At 41.5% G+C, this 17,031-nt stretch overlaps 1 protein-coding gene across 1 annotated transcript in view; it reads right to left on the bottom strand.

Moving 5' to 3' along the window:
* sh2b3 (SH2B adaptor protein 3) overlaps window positions 1-17,031 on the bottom strand; it is a 57,914-nt gene that overhangs the window by 31,060 nt on the left and 9,823 nt on the right. Inside the window, exon 2 of the mRNA XM_014995929.2 lies at window positions 7,240-8,358. Within this exon, the coding sequence (XP_014851415.2) occupies window positions 7,240-8,331 (1,092 nt within the window). The 5' untranslated portion in view covers window positions 8,332-8,358. The remainder of the gene's footprint in view (window positions 1-7,239; window positions 8,359-17,031) is intronic.

Raw genomic sequence — 17,031 nt, 5'->3', positions numbered from 1 at the left:
CATAGTGCAGTGTGAAAGCAAACTGTACTAAGTGAAAATGTAACAAATGCTGCAACCTTGGTCTCCAATCGAACCGCGTCTACCAGACCATCAGGTGTGAAAACACTAAAACCCAGGTGACAAACTTAACATCACCCTAAAGAACCCATCCTCACAGTAAAACATGGCAGTGGCAGCATCAGACATGAAGACAGAAGAAAACCTGTTACAGGCTGAGATGGAGGTTCAACACACAGACATGACTACAACTGAATGGCTTAGATCAATTCCTGTGTTAGAATGGTCCAGTCAAACTCCAGCTACTGCTGGAACTATTTTGTGTTTGGCCTCATTACCACTGATTGGCATGGCAGGAATCGGTGCGGTAATGTTACGGTCCGGTCCAGTCTGGACAGTGTTTCCACCGCTGGTTGGAGTCTCACTAAGCTGGGAGGTAAAACACCTAACATGGCGTCCTACATCAATTTGCTTCCAATTCATTACTGTGCACCATTTTATGTTGGCATCCTTCATAAAATCCCAGAAAAATCCACTGACCAGGGTTTCCCCCAGTTTATTATAAGCCTGGCGGGCCACCAGGCTTTACTTGTGCCCCCATCAGGCTTAGAATTGCTGATTTATTTAAGGTTTTTTTTTAAGTGTTAGCTTTTTTTTTTCTTTTTTTTTACCCTTTATACTTTGTGTTCAGATATTAACCTACCAGTCTTCCAGTAACACTTAATTATTAAGTGGTATTTTCAAATTTCCTTTCAACTTTAAACATTTTTTAACTAAAAAAACACGACGGGTCGCTACACTCTAAAAAGAAAAAAGTTGAACCAACTTAATTGAATTGCTTCTGTAGGTAACAAGCAATTCAATTAAGTTTATCCAACTAAATTTATTAAGTTTAACCAATTCAATATATTATAATCATCCAACTCAATTTGTTAAGTCAGTCTTACTCAAATCATTTAGTTTACTTCAAAAATGGTAAATAAACTTAAATAGCACTTTTGACCACTGAAAGCACATATTCACACATGTATTTAATGCTCAGATTGTTTGGCAACTTGGGATTAAGTACCCAGGGGACACATTAACATATGGCAGGAGGAAGCTGGAATTGAACTGACAACCTTCCGATTACAAGGTGACTACTCTATCCACAGAGCCACAGTCGCTTACTGGGAATGTGTCCCTGTAAGCTTGAGTCATGGTGTCAGACATGGGACACAAAATTATTTCAAGTAAAGTCAAAGTGAAAAAGGTTATTTAAGGAAAAGATTTGTGTATTTAGATGACACTGTAAAAAGATTATTTAAATTTAGTTTGGAACTTCTTAAAAATTTGAGTTGACTTTCTGTAGAATTAAATCAAAGAGATTTTAAATGTTTATTAGAACAAAATAAATGATTTGAGTAAGAATGACTTAAATTTGTCATGTTAAACCCCCTTATGAATTAAGTTATAAAAACTTAACAAATTGAGTTGGATGATCATAATAAATTGAGTTGGTCAGACTTAGGATACAAAACTGGCGTTGAACTCAATTGTTTTAAGTAAAGTCAAAGTGAAAAGTTCCTTCAGGTTAAAGATTTGTATGTTTTGAGTTAAATGAACACAAAAAAGTAAGTTGTCATAGCAAAAGCAAAAGAATTAAGTTAAATTAATGTAAATAAGTCCATAAGATGAACTACAGCCCAAAAACACTTTTTAGAGTGTAGATGCGCCCCAACAGGTTTTCTGTGGGGAAACGTGACTGATGTTTAATTAAATCTACCTGTAGATGGTGAAATTGTGTTTTTTGTCCACAACAAGGTCAAAGTTAAAACACAAGACATGATGAAGAACTTGAGGATAAAGTCCCAGACAGCACAGAAAACTTCTCGTCTTTTCAGCTGACGAGACAAGATTTACTTCTGCAACGGAATAAGAAATGCCTTCCCTCAGCTTTGTGATTTTTTTTTTTTTTGATATCCGAAACAGCACAAAGACATGAAATCAGCCTCCTTAACAACATTTTAAAGAGGACTGAAAAGAAGAAGAAAAAAAAGAATCAAAGAAGGAACAAGCATCGTAGTCTGTTTTGAGTTTGCACCACCACGTCAATTACAGCTTTGCAGATGTTTTCTCTAGGGGTTCGGTTGTGTCACATCAAATGCAAAGAGAAGAACAAAGCTGAAGATTTACAGGCAGCTGTTTGACCGTAAGAGTTACTGACAACTGTTTTCTGTAAATGCATTTTCACTTCTGTTCTCCTGGAAAGCCGCTTGTTCATGGTCCGGGCCGCCGCTTCGCTTTCAACTCCCACTTTTTCCAACCCAGCTGGGCGGCTGAGATCTGCATCAAGTGCGATTTTTAATTAAATTCAAACACATTGCATTAAGGTTTACTTTTCAGGTAGGGGGAAAAGCTCAGCACTCGGCATCGATTACATGGAAGTTAAAAATCGCTCTTTAAGTGCGCTGACGTGTGAAGAAGCTTCAACTCGTGGATCAGTTACGACGACCGAAGAGCCTGGATCTTAATTTATCTCAGGCCTAAACACTGCAGCAGGACGTTCTCTTTTAAACACCGAGCTTTTTTTTTTAGGTCAGAACGTGTGTGCTAACACTTTAGATTATAATAAGAAGTGAAACAGCCGCAGGTTTCTGCTGAACTTACAAGGCGGAACTGACTTTTCCCAGTAAGTCAATCTGTGGTGTCCAAACTTTTTGCCATCAGAGCCAAAATTATTAAGTTGAAAGCACATGGGGCTTACATTTTATTGGCTCAACAATAAACAAAATAAAACGTACAATTTTATTTAAATCAACAAATTCTGATTTTTATTGCAAATAGATCAGTAAACCCAGGGTTTCCCACAGAAAGCTTGCTAAGCCTGGTGGTTGTGGCTCTCGGCAGTCATTCATGCATCTGTCATGTTTTTGAGTTAAAGAATGTTTAAAGTTGACAGGAAATTTGTAAATATCACTTGATAATTATTGGAAGATGCTTGAATACCGACTATAAAGTCTTAAAAAATGCAAACGTTTAAAAAAACTAAAATAAATAAGCAACTCTAAGCCTGGTGGTCCGCCAGGCTTAGAATACTCTGGGGGAAACCCTGAAACCGTTGTAGATACAAAACATTAAAAAAGTCTTAGAACAACACAGGTCCACAGTTACATTTTGTGTGTGATTGGTTTATTATTTGTGCTACAAGACCTACTTTTGACAAAAAGCAGGTTTTGTTACTGCAAAACTAAGATAAACGCAACAATTCCATTAATAAATGTGAATCTATTTTTTGCACCTAATGTTTTATAAGATGTCACTTATCGATGGTGAGAAAAGTTGCCCTAAAAGATAAAAACGTCTCCATCAGAATCAACCGACTATGCTTACAGGTCAGGTTTGCTCATTTATAGGATTGAGGTCGAGGGGCCGCCCAATATCCTTCGAAGGCCACAAATGGCCCCTGGCCCGCACTTTGGACACTCCTGTATTAAATCCTGTTTATTGCTGGCTTTCATATGACCTAAAAACCAGCTCTGTAGATTCAGGCAACATCCTGATGTGATTCTTAAAAATGTGAAGGCTTAGTTCATTTCTCAAGCTGATGCAGGAACCCTGCAGCTGCGCTTTGGTTGCTCTTTCCTCACGCAAGGGCACTATCGGCTTCCACGGAAAGCTGTTTTGTGCTACATTACATCTCTGTTGTTACTTCTGTTTCAAAAACACACGCATCTACAGATAAAAATAAAGTTTGCATGCATTAGCATAACCTATGACTTCTTTTTTTTTCTCTCTGGGAAGCCAAGAGTTGCATACAGGGCGAGAACCTCTGCTTGCAAAAAATATCCCACTTACTATGTGTGAAAACCCGATTTACATTCACAAAAAAATGCAGCTGCAGCAACACTTAACATGGCAGCACCATCTCCTTCCAGGATGCTGCTTGAATTACTTTTTCTGGGTCAGGGGGGTGGGATGCATGTGCTTTATATTCTGTGTGTATGTAAAGACGGGAGCATGCTTCTCCAGAGCGCTCCTTCCTTTTAAGGCCATTCTCAGGCTTTATCTGTCCGTCCTGCCAAGACTAAACACCCAGAGAAAAGAGAGGGAGCGCGCTCAGAGCAACAATGCAACTGGCTTACTGCACAGCAAAGAGCAGGGTCAATTCTGCCAACACACACACACGCATGCACACACGTATCACTCTGGCTCTATCATCAACCAAATTACCTCACGCACATGGTTAGGGCTGCAGCTGCCTGACGAGCTGAGGGCTGCTAAATATAAAAGGTTCAAACACACACACACACACGCGCACACACACACGCGCGCATGCATGCAACGGCTTTCCTTGCACTACCCCATGCAGAGACCCAGCCTAGCTCGTCCCGTCTGGAAGTACGGCGGGCTTTAAACCCAATGTGAGGAGCCAAGCACGGGTTTTAGGCTCAAAAGAAGAGAAAGAGAAAACATCCTGCTGTGTTGTTGTGAGATGAGGGGAATCTAACACTTTGAGAAAATGCATATAGGTCAAGAAAACATGAGTTTCTCAGCGTGGCTGTGTCATATTTGCAGGTTAAGTAGGTTTTTATTAGCCACGGATTCAGAAGCAGAGACGTTGTGCCTGGCTGAAACCAACCCCAAACAAACAGGAAAGAGTGTGGGAGGTATATCTACACACCAAAGGGTAAAAGAATGCATAAAGGTTGCTGACGCTTTGATGTAACTCAACACAGAAATGCCACACTGGGAAAAATTCACAGCTAAATTCACTTTTTTTTTTTTGTCATTTCAAATGATTTATTAGAAAGAAACAGGCAGATAAACTCCAAACCCAAACTCTGCTTCCTGATGCCTTCTCACCTACCTCACCTCTGGTCTCATATTCGGCATTTAACATTAAATGATTGGGGTTTTGACAGTTGAACCACACCGAACTGTGACTAGACAAGTTTAGAGTGAACCCCTCTCCTGCTGGTACAACATCAAATCCTCCACAGAAGGCAACAACGCGACGAAAACCACCTGAAAAACGAGCAGCTTTTCTGAGGCGAAGCTAAATGTCATCGCAGCTTTTTTGTCATGTGGCGAACCGTGCAGCAAAGCACTGAAAACCAAACAATAACGGGGCAGAGGAAAGGGATGGTGTTTGTAAAAAAGGAAGAGTGGGGGGGAAACCCTGCAACTAAAACAGCTGGAAACAGGAAGTGACTTTTTCTGCCTTCTTCATGTTTGTGTTGATTTTAAGGGGGGGGATAAGCAGCAGCATTCTCTGGCGAAGTTACACTAACAAGCCCTTTAAAGGGTTTCTGTGGGTTTCCATCTTATTGACGCAAACAGATCTGCAGCCTTATCTCGCTCAGATATGAAACACAAGAAGAGGAACCCGACAGATGCTGAAGGGCTCGGTGGTGTGCGCTTCTGAGAAGTAAAAGAACTTTTTGAGAAATGCCGACGCAGAATCCGATCAAGCATAGTCCTGTGAAACATCTGCACTGAGAACGGCATAAGCAATCAATTATCAGATTCTGGCGACGAAACCCAAAAGGTGCTGTGGTGTTGTTGAACACCTGCATGTCTAACCTGAAATAGACAGATAAATGTGTGGGTAGGCGGTTTGGGATTTGCGTTGCAAGCAAATCTGCACGAAAATCACCATGAAGCTCAAAGCAATGTGACATCTGTGCAAAGACTTGTACCTTATTTACCTGGCTAGTTAAACCAAGACCAGTACAATTTCGAGGACGAAAATCTATTTTCGTCTCACTACGTTTGAGTAATGGCCACGTTCAAGAGGAATAAACTTGAGAATAACCACGTGAGACGGAAAAATCTCAAAGCCACCTGCAGCGAGTGTGAAAAGCCTCAACATGTCTGTCAATAAAAACACGCAGCATGTAATTGCAGAAGTGGGATTTACTGACAATGATACCAATCACCTTCCTTCATTTTCAGAAAGGTTTTACTGTAAGTCACCCCGCATGGGTTTCACAACCAGCTGATTGCTTTAGACCGACTGACACACCGCTGCCCTAAGCATTTCCACATCTCTTGTTTTCGAAGGAAAACCTGTGAAACATGTAGACTTCATGTCATGAAACCACCAAGCTAAAAATGTAGAATATTTTCTTGTAATTTTCTGTAAAAGCTGCCATGTTTGAGCCACAAAATTAATTGTATTTAATTGGAATTTCATTTGAAAAGCATGATTTGAACCGAAATGAAAAGGAAACAAGTTTTTCAACATTTTGCTGCAGGTAGAAACCTCTAAAGAGGAGTTCATTTATATTAAGTTGGGGAGCAATTACAGTTTTCTGGGTTGACCACAAATCTTAAAGATTCAGACTTAGACCGATGCTGATTTTGTTTTGTCTGGAAAGTGGCCACATTATAGCAGTAAAGTTGCTAAGTTGGCAGCAGCGCACCTGCAGTCGTGACTTGGTGTCGTTTCCGTCAGTCAGATTTCACTGCAGAGCAAAAGAGGACAGTGGCTGATTCTCACACCTTTGCAGAGGTAGATAAGATTAGAGGATAAGATTGGTTTCTCATGTAAGTATCGGCCACAACCCCCTGAACACATCAACTCCATGGTGAATCTTGGTGGTGGCAGCATCATACTGTGGGGTGCTTTTCTACAGCGGCCAGAGAGAAGCTTGATGTTCCATATTATTTAATTTTAAGAGGTACTCATTTAACATTTTAACTACATTTGATGGGTACTTTTATTGATCCATCCTGCCACAACCAGCTCTTTGATGGCCCACAATTAAAATGAGTTTGATCCCCTGGTTTAGAGGCTGCTAAAGTCCTGAGGACATTCCTACCAGATAACGACCCAAAACGTAAAGCAAGAACCACAGCAAAACAGAGTTGAAGCAAGAACCTTCAACTCTGACTGAGCGTGATCTGATTTACAAATAAAAACCATGCTTCGTTTTCACTTGAGGCTCCTGCGCAATCAACAAGAATGCAGCAAGCGGTTTCTGAATGGTAAGTCAACATAGAGCAGTAAAACCAAATGATTAAACGTGCTGGAGCTCAGCTTGGGTTGCAAGGTGACGGGTTTTGCTGGGTTGTCACGTTACATTCGGACATTTCTAGATACCAAACAACATAAACTTATTGCCAAAAACTGTCTCCATCATTTTATTAAGCGACTAGGCTGTTTGTGGAAACAGCAGAGACTCAAAGAGAAGTACAAAAATGTGCAAAATGTGAATGTTGCATAAAAAGATCCCATTTAAAATCATGGTAACCTACCTTTGGGGGATCGTACAGCTCCAGCTGGTACCTCTCACTTCCTGCTCTGCCCCCTCCACTTTGAGCGTCTCTGATCCTCCTGACCAGCAGGCGGCAGCGTTGCCAGTGGGGCTGAGAGTCCGAGATAGTGTCATCCACCAGCAGGTACTTGAGCTGGCCCTCCTTGCAGCAGCCGCTCACATCCAGCCTCCGGAGCCGCATGCTTCTGCTGCGTAACCAACGGAAACCCTCCAGGAGATGCGAGACGACTCTGGGCCGGTGCAACGCGGCCGGAGCCGTGGCCTCAAAGTTCTGAAAAGAGAACGATTGGGAGGAAGAGGATGAGGACGAGCCTTCGTCCACTCTGTCGCCGTTGTTTGAGGGGCTGTTGTTGGCGGTGGCGGGGTTAGGGTTGCTGGGAGACAGGTCCTGGGAGGAGTGGGAGCTGCGGGATTGCCGTTTCTGGAAAATCCACTGCACTGTCTTTTGGATCTGGCTGACAGGGAAATGCGTGATGTCGCCGTGTCCTCCAGAACCTGGCACCAAAGAGTCCGAGGAGTGGCGCTCGGACGGCTGGTGACGATCAGCGGCCGAGATCTCGTCATTGCTGTGGCTCTGAATCAGCAGCGACCCGCCGCCGACGCTTCGCGACCCGGAAAAGGAGTTCCTGGCAGCGCATCTCAGTGGCAGCTCCGGCTCCGGACTCACCACTACCGGCTCCACTTTTGGTACCGTGGATATCGACGCGGCTCCTCCGCTTGACCGCTTCGCCTCCCGGTAGTCCTGCGACAAGGTCGAGTGCCGCAGCTGGTTGATCAGGGTGTGCGGCGAGGGAGCTGTGGCGGAGGCGCTTCCGGAGGCGCCATCTTTGTCGACTTCCTGGCAGAAGTGCTGCTGGAAGAGGTCGGTGAAGTGCTTGGAGAAGGTTTCCGGCGGGACCAGCTCATGCTGCGGGCGCTCACTGGCGAAGCTCCGGTAATGTCCAGCCAGCTGCCGGGCGGTGGCGATGGCATGCAGCTCGCAGAACTCCCGCCAGCCTCTGGGTGGCGCCGCTACGCTCGGACCTCCTCCTGCTGAAGTGGTGTTGGCTGGATGGATAGTGTTACCATTCATTGCAGTAACCAGACTGGCAGAGAATCACTGCAGACACAGAAAAACAAAAATCAATTAATTGAGAACATTTGGAGGGAAACTTACAGGGATGCAGCTACCTATTATTTTACTAATCAATTATTCTTATTGATTAGCTGATAAATCAGATAGAAAGAAATTAGCACATTCGGCAGATTTTTCATGTTACCCTCTTAAACGATACTACACACCAGGAATTACAAAGATTTATTATTTTGCTGGTTGAAAGTTGAGCCACTGGTCCAAACAGGCTGATTTTATCAGTGCCCAGTATTTCAGTGGCACTAATTGGATTTCAAGGATCTAAGCAAAATAATCTTGGGCGATCAACCATGGATGAGTCTTGTAGATAAAAGCATGACCAAAGTTCACTGGAAAGACCAGCTGAATGAACGAGAAACTAGAAAACAGAGCAAATGGAGGAAGCTGAACTGAGTGAAATATTTGAAATAATTGATAGGAATGGGTCAGAGTGAATGAGCCGCTTGTTGAGGAAGTAAAATTAAAAACTTCTCAATCAACCACACTGCACGCAGAACCATCTGTGCGTTTCTGTATTTGCATGTGACCCGTTTCAGTCTTCCTTCTGCTTTCTCACCTCCCAGTGAGTCAGTGTTGCCTTAAAGCAGCGGACATCAGAACCACGACGTCAAATAAAGCCTTTTAAACACACATCCTATTTATAATGCATCTGGGTTCTTCCTTTTTACCAATAAGAGATTAGGATTCCATTTCTTTGAAATAACACAACATAATTTGTTAGTTTCAATCCACACAACCAGCAAGAATAACTAAAAATCATCGCAAGACAAAGAAACTGGGGGAGGAAGTTGTAGTTCTATGTTAACATGCTGACATGGACTTTTAAGAACAAGAAACTGCAAATGTTTTCAGGCCTTTTCTGACTTGGTCAAAGCACAACCACAAATTTTGATGAGTTTTACTGGGATTTCACAAAGCAAAAGCAGCTGGCGGCAGGAATTTATCAAATAGTGAAATATATTTAATCATGAGAATTCAAATTTCATTGTGACAATGATTAATTCCTATTAATAACGTTCAAAAATGGATTGATGGATAACTTTTTTAACTAGATACTAATAATTCAGCGTACTTGTTTACTGCAGCAGAAAACATTTTAGATGATAAAACTGGACAAAACTAGTGAGACTAATTGCATGAAAGACATTAATGTCTCTGTTACTTGTTTATGTACCTCAAGTCATGTTATCACATTTACTGACATAAACATGTACAAGATCTTTTCCTAATATTATGCAGCCCTTCCTGATTTTTATTTTACACATGAAAAACTAAAAAGTGTGTCCATCAGTGAACGAACATCATTGTGAGAACCGAGGAAAACAGCAGGCAGGTCATAGGTAAAGCACATGGGGGACTTTAAATCTTTAAAATAATATCACCATCTGTGAATATCAGTTCAGTGAATCATCCAATAATGAAAAAAGTATGGCACAAAAACAAACCATGTGAGCATTTCCTGCTGTGACAGTCCACCCCGATCTCACAGAGCAACACTGAGTCGATCCAGTGTGGCACAGCTCCCGATCTACCAAGACATGGCCATAAACCTAAACGGACAGGCTGGGCAGGGAGAGCATTAATTAAAGCAGCAGCCCAGAGCTAAGGTTGGACAATCTGTCAACAGGACAATTATTAGTCGTCCCTCCTCAAATCTGTCCTCTACAGACGTTTGGCAATAAGAAAAAAACTCTAAGAATGCCTTAAGAAGTTGAAATGCAAAAAGCAATGTAGAGGTATACAGCATATATGTAGAAGAAGGTGGCTAAATAGAAAACTAACACTGCAAGGGAGCCAATATTTAGCTTTATTGAGCTAAATGTGGGAAAGAACCTGTTGGAGGATGCAAAAGAATTCAAACTGCGGACCGAAGCTTCTCTTCCAGCAGGACAATCATGAATATACAGCCAGACACGAATATATACATACATCAGCATGGCTCAGTCAAAAGTCTTAGAGTGCATTCACACCAGCCCAGTTTAGTCCGCTTTAATCTGACTAAAAACTTTGTTTGAATAGAAAGTTTGTTGGGGAGATGTGGATGCATAATCAAACCAAAAAAAGCAAACTCTGTTCTGCCTAAAAACCTAGGCCTTGGTTCAGTTGAAGTGAACTCTGGTGTAGTTTGAAAGCATGTGTGAACACTAAGCAGAAAGTGGACTATAACACAGGGCATTCTGGGTAAATACGACCAAAACAAAGTCTACTGATAGAGAAATCCTACAACCGCTAAAATCAGTCGGTACTTCATTTTTGTTTATATTTTGACCAGAAGGTTGTTGAGCTCGTCTTCTTTAGAGGTTTTTATGTTGCTGCCTTCAGTGGTTCTAGGTGCAGCGCCCCCACAGGCAAGAGGGTGAACGGGTTCAACAGCATGGAAGCAAACCACATCAGCTGAAAATGTAACCAATGTTGAAATTTTATTTCCCGTTCAAACCAAGTCTACCAGTCTATGAGGTGTGAAAACACCCTTAAGCTAATTTGTGATAAATGGCTATTCACAATCCTGACTGAGCTCAAGCTACTTAGCAAAGAATAAAGAGCATGATTCTCAGTCTTCTCATGGGCAAAACTGCAACAAAAGTTACATCTGTATTAAATTATGGGGGATGAGTACAAATGTACGCCACACTTTCTGACTTTTACTTAAGAAAAATCTCTGAAACGACGTTCATGACATTACAAAGTAGTCAGTAGAATCAAACAGTTCAGCCAACAAAGCAAATGTGACGACTGTTGTCTAGTAACTGTAGATGTCTTGTTTTCCGCAGTTATTTGTTTTTTTTAATACTTTTTTAAAGATTTCTATGCAGGAAGTAAAAATTAGTTTTTTTCTTAACCAATTATTATGATGAAAGTATAAAAAAAGATCCTAATGTCCTCTGAACAGATATGAACCAAGCTTCAATCAAAGGCTTTCTTATTATGAAGCACAATTTTATTTTATGGCTTCATGACATTAAATATTGTAAAATTTTGGAGGCAATCTGATCCAAAAACACCTCCGTTCTCTGCCGTTACTCTCTTCCAGTGAACATCAAAACACACTTACAGCTAAACCGCTGTAGCACTGAAAAGGATTCATTCTGTGCCAAGAAGGTTTTATTAACACAGGAAGCCTTCATGTGTGTGCAAGGTTTTGTGAGCGAAGGATGATGGGAGTCAGGGGGGGTTAAAGACCGGGTCCAACATATCACAGAAACCCACAAGAAACAGGAGGGGAGGGAGTGAGCGGCGGTGGCGGGGGGAAGAGGGACGTCGTTGTGGTCGAGACAAACATGGAGCAACTTGTCTTGTTATCTTGTGGCTGACGCTCGCAGATGAAAACTTGTTAAATCTTGGTGCGCAGACTCTTAATAAAACCAGAAAGTTTTCCTGGACCGGCGGCGGTGGATCTACCGACGGTCCTCGTACGTCAATGAGGCTGAGCAAACTTGCCATCGTGAAACATTGCGTCACCGCGGTTCCTGGATGCGTCCTGTCACAACAACCAATTCCCTTCCTGTAGTTTTCGGAGCATGCTCAGTGCGCGCTCGCCCCCCTCCAGCTGGCCTCTCCCCCCCACCGCGAGAGCCTGTTTCTATCTGCCTGGCCAGCCCAGCGATGACTCAGCATTGACCCACTACAGAACATGCACACACACTCATACACAGACACACACTTCCTCTCGCCGTATCCCTCGGGCCCGTCTCTGTTCCCAGGGTTTTCCTTTTTCTTTTCATCCTCTCGCCTCTCTCTGGCATGAGGATCACCAGATGTGATCGGATCCTCGCTTCCTTTTATTTTTACCTCAACTGAGGGCCACAGGGAGAACAAAAAGAGGTTAAAACAGCTTTGTTGTTCTTTCTCCGCTATTATCCAGGAACTCTAACCCTAAGTTGATGCTTGCTTGCCACATTATGGTTCTGTGGAACAACGTTCAGCTGGAGATCAAACGACATAGGCAAGTCCAAGCAAACTGGAAAACACTCCATCAGGACACGAGTCAATGCTTCAGCATTCTTTCCTTTCTTTCACCCTCATCTTCCGCTCATGTCTTTCATGCCATTTAAAGTAATTTGACACCTCAAACACCATGAAGAGCCAATGAAACTCTGCATGGAGCAACTTATGGATAAGCTGCTTAAATCTGCTGCAGTTCAACAGACGAGAAGAAATAAACGTAGCCGGACCAATTCACCTCTCATTTCATACCAAAATGTGTCCATTTTGTCCCAACTCATTTCCTGTCCATGATCTGATGGACATAAACCATCAGATCACGTCTCTTTGTAGTTAAGTGTTTTTATGGATTATGAGGGTAAATGGTAATAAATATGCTCAAATCTAATTTAGATTTTAATTCAGTTACCTAATTTCTAAAAAATTGTGTTAACCATGTTTCAATGGATTGAGGCTCTAAATCTCATTTGTGACTTGAACCCAATAAAATAATTAATTACAATCCAGATCAAACCCAAATAAATCCAAGCAAAATTCGTTTCACGTTTCAGAGAAGCTGCAGGTTGGTTACTGAGGTCAGAACCAAAGAAACCCAAAAAGAACTGGTAAGAAAAAAAACAAACAAATGTATACCAGGGCAAAGGCGCAAAATGAGCATAAGAGAAAGTGAGACTCGCCTCAAAATAGCTGAAAAATCAACAAATATCAATGTGTGCAACAATGCAATTCTTAGAGGCAATGCACGCATTCAGTTTCTGCAGGCAAATTGAAATTTTGTTATCATTGATGTCACCAGACTTGAGATGGATTGTAGCGGTGGAAAATCAGCGGTGACGACACTGAAGTGTTGGAAAGAAGTTTTGCTGCATTTCTCACAAATAATTTGGAAGACAATTAAAAACAATATTCTTATAAAAAGCAACACTTAACTGGAACTGGCAGTCCAGCAACTATGTCACAATGATGATAATTAGGAAGATTTGTCCAAATAATTTAAAAGAATATTAACTTTTTAACATTTTGGGTAATTTTTAAAAAACATTTTAATGCCAAACATGAAAATCTGATGCTTTTGCTCTAGTAGAGGCTCACCAGGACCTGAGCCTAACATCTAGCAACATGAACTGCTGCTGAAGCGCATCCAGAGCAAACTCGGGACAGAAGAACTGAGCAAATAAAACCCAGGAAACTTCACTTATTTCACCAGAAAAGGCAATAAATTAAAATCCACAAAGACCGACGCTTATACAACACGGAGATAATTATCAGTGCGACTGGTGGAAGCCCAACTGCAGGGAGGTCCTATTTATATCTGCAGAGCCCGGTATCAGCTCTCACACACCACTGTGTGCTCCCTGTCGCCCTCGGTTGGGAACAGCTTGTTTGATGCACACACACTCATGTGGTCTCTGAGCTTTCGGGTCAAGTATTCATAGCAGGCGACTGAGAGCGCCGGCTGCATGCTGAGCGTCATGCAAAAAGCGCCTGAGACACAGTTTATTTCTCATTCATGCAAGACGCCAACTATGAAATAGAATGGTAATAACTTAATAATTGTTCTGGCCTAAAAGCGTGTTTCTGCATATCTACAAAATGATAATCCTTCTTTAATGACAATCAAGTCACTGCAGGACTCCTGAGGAGTCTGTGTAAAAATAACACAACCAATCAGTGTTGGATTAATAAATACTTTGACTATTCTTCCTCTATTTCAGCAAAATGGTGAATATTTGATGTTGGTTATATTGTATTCAATTCTATGATCTGCAGATGTTACAACCTGCCAGATTTAATCTCTGTGACACAAGTAGCCTGTTCAGAATTACACAAAATATTCACAATTACAGGTTTTTTCTTACACAATGTCAACTGCACAATATTACGCAGGGTTCCTACAAATATTAATGCATTTCCACACTTTTCATCTACTTTACTGTGCTCAACTCATTCTAACATTTCACTGGTGGGCTTTGATTATCTGTGTGTCATGAAATCATGAAACAACACAGCAGTTATGTTGGTTTTCTGAAATGGGGTAAAGGGCTTTTTCAGCTTTTCATCTCATCAGATCTACACCAAGTAGGGGGAGATTACCTTCGATTTATTAAATCATATTTTTATTTGTTTGCAAAAAAAACAACAACTGTGGGACATAAACCCAGGTTGAATTAAGTCTAGAAACTTTAGCCTTTTATCTCTTAACAATTCTTATCCCAATTCCAGAAAGTTCAAGACCACAGAAGAACCAGAGAAACAAAATAACACTTTAGATATTTGACATAATTAACAAAAAGATTTTATGCAAAATCCAACTTTAAACAACCTTGAGGAACTGCTTCACATATTTATTGTAACAAGATCTTTAGTTATGAGACTCAGACTTTATCCAGCGAGTCAGCAAATCATTTCCTGACTATTTAATTCTTGCTTTATAGCCAATAATCTGGGTTTTCCCACAGAAACAGCTGTGAGTTAATTGAACTGATTTGGCTCGGTCATATTTTCATCAAACTTCAAGTATTTCTCCACTTTACTAATCAGCTTAATGATTTTTTTTTTCCACTTTCAAGAGAAAAACAAATCCAAAAGACCCGGTTTGCCTCTCAACGAGTTTGTTCCCATACTCCATGCAGTTTGGTGGTTTACTCCTGCCAAAATGGGATGTGCTGCTAATTGAGATTACTCATTAGGTAAAATGTAATTTACAAGAAGCCACATCCGTCTGACCTTTTTATAGCTCCGGCCTTGTTGCAGAGATTGGCCGGATTCAATCTGTTGCATGTGACTCAATTAATCTGCATGGCATCAAGGCCCGCTTAGACATCAAAAGCTCCAGATTTTCCTGTAAAAACCGGCCGAAGGGGAAAAAAATTAATTAATAAAATGCACCAACATGTGCACCACAGACCCCAGAAAAAAAAAAAGGAAATTTTTATTAGCGCCTCTGAATTTTCAGTCTCTGAATCACTGAATGAATCAGAGTGGTGGATAAATTTACAGAGGAAGAAGAGAGACTGTGTCAGAGTGGGAGCTGTTCAAAGAAAAGAGCTGGAAGGAGAGAGAAATATCAAGCATGGAAAGGAAAAGGAGGAGACAGAGAGACAAAAATCACAAGGATAGCTAGAAATAATGAGAGGGCAGGCAGGAAGCGAGAATAACAGGCAGGCGAGGAGGCGAAAGGAGCGGAGATGGCGCCAAGTTTGTGGGTAAAGGTCCAGGTGGCAGAGCAAGAGAGGAACAGAGACGAAAGGATCTCGACTCTGCTGTGCCTGGGCAGCAATCACAGAAACAGGAAGCCCTGCCCTGCCCTGGCAAGCAGCAACCAGCGCACACAGGCAGAGGCAGTGTGTGCACACACACTCGCACAAAGGCACACCAGACCACGGCGTCACGTCAAGACCCGGGGAGATGACTCAAGAGCTGCTGAAGGAAGACCTTTTGTGCTGAGCTCTACAACAACAAGCACTGCTTGTGAAAACGTCTCCTGTTGCATTTGTTCACTGTGATAATAAAGACAGGGTGGAAGGATTATTATATGAAAACACCAAATCGACCGCTTCCTCCTGCAAAGGCCAGAAAAACATCTGGGATGAAAACCCAGCAAAAACCCTACAAGATTCATGAATATTTAGAAGAACATGTTTGGGTTTTTTTTTCTTTAAAGCAAACACAGATGGACCGGTTGTTTCATGCTCCATCTAAAGCCGACGCCTGCAAAAACAGAAACTCATTCAAAACAACACAGCAAAGCAAGTCTGCTGCTCCTTTTTCATGCAAAAAGCCAAACCTGATCAGCTCATTTTACACCTATGAAGCTAATGAGTACTGAGCTAAGCTAACTGCAGCTAAAGTTACACACTGAAGCAGAGATGCTCTTGAAGATTTTCAATAAAGTTGCATTACATTTGAAAATTCTGTATTTCTGAAGTCATCACAACGTTCTCACAGCTCTCCTTCATGTGTTGAAATTTCCTGCGATTTAACATATTATGTAGCTTTTTATGTGCCGAGTTGCACGTTTTCCCCAAAGCATGCGTGTTAGTTATACTGGCCACTCTATTTTGCCCTTATGAATGCATGGCTGTTTGTGTTTTGGTGTTGGTGACCTCTTCTCTCACCCATTGACCCCATGAGACCCTGAAAAGGTCAAGCAGGTAGAGAAATTTAGTGGATGAAAAAAAGAAATGTTAGCAAAGTGTGGCCAGCGTGTCGCTTTATTGATTGAACACAGGAAGATATTATGGATTATTTCTGCTTGTTTGTTTTAGCCGATAGCAATTTACAGTTTAATCACCTCAACTTAATAAATCAATAATACTTTAGTTAACGTGATACTTCCTATTTAGAATAATATTAAAAAAGCTAGATTATAATAAACAGCGGCACGCGATGCATCCTGTAAAATAGACTTCATGAATTACAATTAAAACTGAAACACCGACCACCTCAGACCATGTCAGTTCGATAGAGGACTTTTGTATGCTTCCCCCTTTGCAAAAATCTCTTTATTTTTTGGAAAATTTGAAGATGGAGTCAACCGATGGCTCTCACCCATTTGAAATAGACACCAGATCCCATTTTTGCTGATTTTTTGTGGTCATTGGTGGAGATTTTTATATTTATTCTGTAAACTTAAACTTCAAGTCCCCCTAGATTTAATCACTGGTTGTAAAACTGTCCTGGAGCCAAACAAAACAT

This window comes from Poecilia mexicana, unplaced genomic scaffold (genome assembly GCF_051168715.1).
Source record: "Poecilia mexicana isolate PSO_F unplaced genomic scaffold, ASM5116871v1 scaffold_9, whole genome shotgun sequence".
NCBI lineage: Eukaryota > Metazoa > Chordata > Actinopteri > Cyprinodontiformes > Poeciliidae > Poecilia > Poecilia mexicana.
Note: the sequence above shows the minus strand (reverse complement) of the source record. Positions and strands in the feature narration are given on the sequence as shown.